A 7,102-nucleotide genomic window follows, 5' to 3' on the forward strand; every position below is an offset into this window, starting at 1 on the left:
CGCTGGCCTGGCCTCCAGATGCACACACACGCAATTCCTGCAACATAATCCTCCACTCCATTGTTTGCAAAGACCGCCAACATGGCCGGATATAGTGACACAGAAAAATGCATTTGTCCAGAAACTTAAAAATCCACCAGCATGATGTGTGAGGGGGGGGAAGAAGAAGAAAAAAAAGAAAAGATATTTCCATTGGATTGTTACAGCTGAAATTTTCTAAAACAGCAATGTTTTATTCACACAAATCCGGATATAAATGAGAAATACTCAGCTACGTTCGAAGTTATTCGGCTATAGAGGAAAAAACAAAACCTTGTTTTCACTAAATTTGAGCTCATTTGGAGGAGCTGTAGCAAGTTTGTGAATTCCAGTTGTTGCACAAAAAAAAGCAAGATTAGAGATGCAGCAAACAATCAGCTAGAATCTGGGATCTGATTTTCAACTGATCGGCTCAGACTGATGAGATGCAGGTCAAATATTGAAAATAAAAACATGAAATACTATAATTCCTTCCTCATGTGGGTCATAACTAGAAACTTCTTCCCATTTTTCATCTAAAAACAGCATGTAGTGCGATATGCATTTTCTGGGAATTTAATAAAAATAACACAAAGGTTAGCAACATACACTTTGATGCATAAACTCTGATTTTCTATTTCTCTCTAAAATGCAACACATTTGGCTTTTATAAGTTTTTGTTCCGTAGAATTAGAAAAAAAATGAATAAAATTAGAGTTTGTCAAAATGGACATCAGTGGGTCAGACCCCCACATAAAGCCAGACAAAAGACTTCCTGCCAGGAAAATAAACTAATTGGTGTATTTTTATTTTTTTTTWAATATATACGCATCTATGTAAAAATAGCATTTTTAAACAAGAAAAATTGCTTTCAAATTGATTCAAATCTCCCAAACGTCTCTCTTTTCTTTTTTTTTTGGAAACGCACAAAAAGCTGAAAATACTATATTGGCAGCATTTTAGGCCTTTGGCTATACGCAGCAACCTAAACTGAATGGACAAATAACAAAAACAGGCATTAAATTGCCATAATCGTTCTCTAATTTGACGTTTCTCCAGCCTGTCTCTGGGTAAAATCATTAGTGTGTGGAAAGCGGAAAGCCAGAAGGAAGTCCAATGTGTTTCCCCTCCTAATAATAACTCAGGAATGTCTGCAGCAGCACATTTACGTCCAGATAGAACTGGGTRWATTAAAGTCTGGCTTATTCCAGCAGACGTAATTATCAACAGCCTGATTTATTAAGCATAATTCAGATAAAGTTATTAACAATGGCATCATACTTTAATTCCCTGATTAGATCCTGTGAAATGAATTCGTCTCAGCCCAGAATAGACTCGGTGTTTTTAACTCATTTGAGTTTATCTCATCTACTACTGATRATCTGCAGTTATCATGACAGATTATGGGCTAATTAAAAGCAGACTGGYTTGTTTGGAAGAATCAAACTAAACTCCAGATGTGAATAAAGACAGCGAGAAAAAAAAAAAGTATAGGCGTTTTGTATCCAGTGGCTTCCAGGTCACTTGTAACCAGGGACTGATCCGCCAGGCTGGGCTGCCCTTCGTCACCGCCTGGCCTCTCTCTCTCTTACCTTTTTGTGTCTGTCTTTGAAAGGTAACGCAGGCCACGGCATCTCCTGCAAAAAGTCCTGCCAGTGTTTCTGGTCCTGGTCGGACGACACGAAGACGACTTCCAGCTTGTCCTTATGCTCGGACGCCTTTTTGAAGCGGCTGTAAAACTCGCACAGGCTGCCGTTGAACTGCTTGCACGGGGCGTTCAGGCTGCACCCAAAGAAGAGCCCGACCAGGGAGAGCCTCGCGCCCAGAGACTGCACGTCCACCTCGGCTTTCTCGCTGTTCACGAGCCGCTCCCCGAGCAGACTCACCAGAAACTCCGACATCGCGGCTCGACACGGTCCGAGAACACGCAGCCACACGCAGGCACAACCGTGACCCCCCTCCCGCTCCCTCTTCAGCCGAGGCTGCTGCACATGTAACCGCGGCGTGTGTTCGGGGCGACACCCAGCACTTCCTTTCACCTCCACCGAGAGCCGAGAGGTTTGTGAGGGGAGCTCCGGGTCCCGGAGATAAGGAGAGAGGCGTTGCGGTTGTGTGGGCTTCGCCGCGGCTCTGCTCGTCCCTCCGCTCTGAGCGCTGTGCAGGAATGCGCCTCGCTTAAATCTCCCTGACTGCAACGGAGATGACTCCCATTTAGCATGAAATCGCTCATTTACGCCAGTTGTTGCTAAGTAAGAGTTCACTTCTCCTGCATGTCATATGAGGATTTTAATGCAGTAATACCTCAAAATGAGGCTAAATTAGACTTTATTTTGTTTTTATGTTTTTATTCTCAACTCTATTTTAATATTTCCACTTACGCGAATGTTCCGTTTCGTCACAAACACACACGCACACACATATTTGTTACAGGAAATTACTGTATTGATCTAGTAAGTTTTATTTTATATATTCTGAGTGAATTTCATCGGATTTTTGTGAACGCTGGAGCGAACCAGCAACTTCTAAAAGTCTGCTGCCACCTAGCGGTCATTACAAGGAAACATGTGGGCGTGCCTTCTTTATTCAGTCGATACTTTTGGACAGGGGTGTCAAACTCCTGTCCTCAAGGGCCACTGTCCTGCAGTTTTTAGATGTGCCAGAGGWATAAAACACTGGAATGAAATGGCTTAATTACCTCCTTMTTGTGTAGATAAGTTCCTCCKTCTTCCTAATGAYCTAATTTCTATTGAGGTGTGGTGCAGCGGAGGCACATCTTAAAGTTTCAGGGCAGTGGCCCTCCAGGACTAGACACCTGTGCTTTTGAAGAACATCAAAAAAGCCTTTCGTGATGCGTTTCAGGGCYGGTCCAACACTTTTTGAAGCCTTAGATTTTCATTTGGAGCCCCATTATACCAACATCTCAACATCAAATGCTTTATCATTCCTTAGCTACTTTATGCAACATGTCTGCTATCGTTAGCACTGTTTGTAATTAGCTTACATCATAGCAGTGTTATTGCTAATGATTTTAATCCTACAGGAGTAGCAAACAAAATATATTTGGATTTTGAAATGCAGAGTGATATTCAAGTGTTCCATATTATTTTAACTACTTGAAAGTAACATCAGCTGATAAAACCCTAAATTTACAGTAAACGATTTCATGCTATATTTCCCCACGTGTGGCAGCAGGAGGAATAGATTGACCTGGTACTTGTGCCACACTATAAAAATAATAAAAWTGGTTTCCCATGTGTAATAACATTTAGTTTGTGAACATTTAGTTTGTGTTATTCAATTTTATTTTAAATATATATTTGTTGTATTTTATGTGACGGTCTATCATATAGAAATCTCAATAAAACAGTGTGGTTTGTGGTTGAAAATGACAACTGAAAAAGTCTGGAGGTGAGGTGGATGAATATTTGTGAAGATCCAAACGGAGACAAGAATCCTTAGAAACAACTGAACATCTCATGACTACTGCAGAAGCCCTTTACATGTTCTTTACGCATCAAGTTTTGAAGGAGGCAGATTAAACTTTCTGGTGACCTCTGAAGGAACAGTTGACAAGAGGAAGACGTAACAAATTGCAAATAATGCACCGTTTAACTATTCAACATCAAATATTTTGATTTATTTAAGTTCAATTGCAAAGACAATGGAAAAAAAAAATCACAATATAAAAATCTCTAGTTGCTTTTTGAATCAACAATTAGTGTGTGTGTATGTGTAWTTAAACACAGTACTTTATTTACTGATTGCACAGCATAATCAAAGAAGAAATGGATCCTTCAAAATAACCCCACTAAACAACAAGTCTTGGGAGCTGCATGTGACAGACTTGTTGATTTTGTAAAAACGCAGCTAGCGATGCCGCTGCACCAATTTATATTGAGATCAAAACAGGGTGATTATTAAGTGCTTGAATGAAGCAGTGTAAACGGTTGATTAGTGAAGAAATGTTGGCTCTTTATGAGCCGGGGACCGTTCAGTCTTCAGTGAACATCATTTTCACCAGCTCTGGCTTGAAGCACTCTTCCTCCACCAGCTTCTGAGGCTGCAGCACAAAGATCACAGTTAGCTTGTAGCACTGCTCTGATGGCAGATGGTATTTTTTTTAATTTATTTATTTAAGAGAGCCTTTTTAACAACATTTGGTTTTTCAAAACATCTCTGTCGACTTTCACATCCAGACTCTAAGGAGTCATAACTGTAGATTCAAACATTAAACGATGAGCTACTTACTGTGCCGTATCGCAGCAGAGTGGGAACTCCAGTCAACTTCAGGGTCTTCTTAAAGTCGTTGTTTGGATCCTTCCAACTAAAGCACAAGGTAGACATTACTGCAATAAAACTTGTTTCTTCAGTATTCAAAAAACAAACAGCAATATCAGCTCTATAGATTTAAAATAAAACAAAATAAAATGCAATTTGGGGAGAGGATGTATTATTCATTCAATTTTATTTTAAAAAATGCTTTTAACTTAAGATAAACAGCTCAGCACTGACCAAGCTGGATCTATCACAAGTCACAGACTGAACTCGAACACACTGTTTAAATGTATGAAAGAAAAAAAAAAAAGAAATTCCAAATGAAACGTCATAAAGATAAACYCTCATCAAGTAAATCGAAATTGATTGACGACTTGTTTTTTTTTTTTCTCACTACAACTTAATTTAAATACTATACGTTTTCTGTTTAATACCTAGTGTCCTTTTGACATACTACAGTCAGTAATTCTGCTGGTCAATAACAAATATTTAATCAATATTCCTCTTAAAAAGAAGAATAAAGAAACTTACTATGGTCTATCTCCAACTTGACAATAAATGAAGACTGAGCCCTCAGGAAGATGAGTCAGCTCCCCCCTTACAATTGGCTCAGCTGGAAAAAAAAACAAGATTTTTTTTAATTTTATGCAAAATAAAAATAAATAATACAAATCTAAATATTTAGAACAACAAATGACAAACATAATGCAGCCAGTTATTTTAAGTCACCTTTCACACAATCTGGACACCAGCTCTTTCCCTCGGCGTCTTTGTTGCCTGAAAAATACGCGAAGATATCCTTCCCTTTTCTCTCAGACACCGCCTTACAGAACTCCTCGTATCCGTGCACGTTCACTTCTTCATAACCGGCCATGCTTTCGACTGAGAAGATGTGAAATCTGGCTGTAACTTTCTGTCTGAGCTGCTACAAGCAGCTACGTTCGAACGCTGAAGTTGCARCAAAATAAGGAATCAGAAGTTGAAGTACTACTTCCGGGTTGAGCAGCGGTTCTTAAAGTGATMGCGCACGAGAGTTCGGCCATGTACAGCGGGCCGTTTTAACATAAAATCGGCTTCACTACACTTACTTTTTTGTAAAATCTGAAATTGCTTCATGAGTAGGTGTGTTAGGTAATTAAGAGGTCTCTAATTATATTTTAACTTGACAAAATATCTATTTGAGATATGTCGAATTACAATTACATCCTAACTGGTGGAAATGACATCAAATTACCAAAAAGTTGTGGGAAGATATAAATAAATTTTATATATGTGCCTTTTTGTTCTGACTAGTTATATTTCCAATTAAAAATGCCTTTGAGATATATTGGGGAAAAAAACKAATCAAAATGTTCTTTAGAATATCTTAAATTATTATTCATACTAGTCAAAATGTATTAGTAGATTTCTTAARCTACCATTCGGGATAGTGAAATTGCATTTTTAGATATCTAGAATGCAATTACGGGCAGGTAGACAAAGTCGATTTTATGTTAAAACGGCCTGCCATAATATTTTGCCCGTCGCGTAGTCTTTGCTTTATTTAATTTTTAAAAAAAATAATTAATATATGTATTATACTTTTTACAAATGCTTAAGTAACAAAAACACAATTTTATTTATTTATTTTTTTGTTTACGATACTGTTATTTAAAAAAAGAAAGAAAGAAAGAAGGAAAGAAAGAAAGAAAGATCTACTTCCGTTTGTTGTTGTCATGGCGCCGTTTCAAACTGCTGTCCAGACWTCACGGGATTTTAAAAGCTTATTCACGGTGTATGTTTTAGTTTGGTATTCTGCCCGTCTGTATATTCTTTAATTCCAGACTTAARCAGTTGGATATAAACGACGACAAAATGGTGGAATCGTCAGTTTTGGGGTTAACCTGAAGTAAACGAGGTGCATTGAAAGGTTGCGTTAGCTTGCTCGTGCTAATAGGTATTAGCATTAGCTATAAATTATTATTTACAGTTGTTACCATTGTTTTTATGACGTCTGTCGCTGCAATGCCAGCACAGTTACCAGGACTTCAAAACCAGGAAAGAAACTGGGTTTATGTAGGCTCAGCCCGAAACAATAACAATTCAACAACTAGGACGTCCCAAACAAAGGTAAACAAATGTTTAAGTTTTCAAGTTATTTAGCTCAGCTTTCGTATTCCCCTAAAGCTAATAAATAACTTATGCCACCAATAACATTTAGAGATGCTTAATAACGTAGAATTGCATATAGTTCTATTCAAGGCACGTACATATAGCCTACATCCAAGAAGCATGTCAAACAGCTAAGCTAAACAGAAAAGAAGTTTAAGTTTGCTTATAGCTTACCTTCATTTGGTCTCTTGTGAAATAGCAAAGCAATTTCGCTTCTTTTACAGACACCGAAGACATTTGTCAAAAACTAGTCTGACATAAAATGTTTTTCTGGGATTTTCATTTCTTTGACAGTTGTTGTTTAATGAAGCCATTCCTGTGAGTGTGGTCAACCGTGCCACTCGTGTAGGCCCTCCAGCTCCCATTGTGATAGAGAGACTGCTTCCACGTCTGGAGATGMGCGAGAGTCCGGACAGCCTCCGCAGCTCCCGCAGCTTCACCGTGCTCTCCGAGGAGAGGCTGCAGGCTGCTGTCAAACTGGCCAAGCGAGACCTAAGGCGAAGGCACCTCGGATCACTYGCAAAGACCTCACCGAAACATTTGCAGGAGGTCTCTGTCTTTGAAACAAGTGATGTGGAGCTGCTTCAGGTAAACTAGTCTTAACTAAAAAAAAAAAAAAAAAGTTTCCGAATAGATATTCGAACAAAGACTGAAATAA

General features: G+C 38.6%; 3 protein-coding genes across 3 annotated transcripts in view; 1 reads left to right on the plus strand and 2 right to left on the minus strand.

Moving 5' to 3' along the window:
* The window catches only part of nxn (nucleoredoxin), a 67,399-nt gene extending 64,135 nt beyond the window's left edge, over positions 1-3,264 (minus strand). The window contains exon 1 of the mRNA XM_008424932.2: positions 1,611-3,264. Within this exon, the coding sequence (XP_008423154.1) occupies positions 1,611-1,919 (309 nt within the window). The 5' untranslated portion in view covers positions 1,920-3,264. The remainder of the gene's footprint in view (positions 1-1,610) is intronic.
* A 361-nt stretch (positions 3,265-3,625) lies between these two features.
* Positions 3,626-5,277, minus strand: txndc17 (thioredoxin domain containing 17). Its single transcript, XM_008424933.1, has 4 exons — positions 5,023-5,277; positions 4,825-4,906; positions 4,267-4,342; positions 3,626-4,078 (listed from the first exon to the last, which is right to left on the minus strand). The coding sequence occupies exons 1-4, from the start codon at positions 5,165-5,167 to the stop codon at positions 4,010-4,012; spliced, it is 372 nt and encodes a 123-aa protein (XP_008423155.1). The 5' UTR covers positions 5,168-5,277; the 3' UTR covers positions 3,626-4,009.
* A 715-nt stretch (positions 5,278-5,992) lies between these two features.
* kiaa0753 (KIAA0753 ortholog) overlaps positions 5,993-7,102 on the plus strand; it is a 29,422-nt gene continuing 28,312 nt past the window's right edge. Inside the window, exons 1-2 of the mRNA XM_008424996.2 lie at positions 5,993-6,402; positions 6,739-7,040. Coding sequence (XP_008423218.1) covers positions 6,280-6,402; positions 6,739-7,040 — 425 coding nt within the window. The 5' untranslated portion in view covers positions 5,993-6,279. The remainder of the gene's footprint in view (positions 6,403-6,738; positions 7,041-7,102) is intronic.

The sequence above is a fragment of the Poecilia reticulata genome, linkage group LG13 (genome assembly GCF_000633615.1).
Source record: "Poecilia reticulata strain Guanapo linkage group LG13, Guppy_female_1.0+MT, whole genome shotgun sequence".
Classification (NCBI taxonomy): Eukaryota; Metazoa; Chordata; class Actinopteri; order Cyprinodontiformes; family Poeciliidae; genus Poecilia; species Poecilia reticulata.

Coding starts and splice junctions, on each gene's coding strand:
- txndc17 (XM_008424933.1), bottom strand. CDS start 5,167: ATGGCCGGTTATGAAGAAGTGAACGTGCACGGATACGAGGAGTTCTGT. Junction 4,343..4,824: donor CAAGTTGGAGATAGACCATA/GTAAGTTTCTTT, acceptor CTTGTGCTTTAG/TTGGAAGGATCCAAACAACG. Junction 4,079..4,266: donor CTCTGCTGCGATACGGCACA/GTAAGTAGCTCA, acceptor TTTGTGCTGCAG/CCTCAGAAGCTGGTGGAGGA.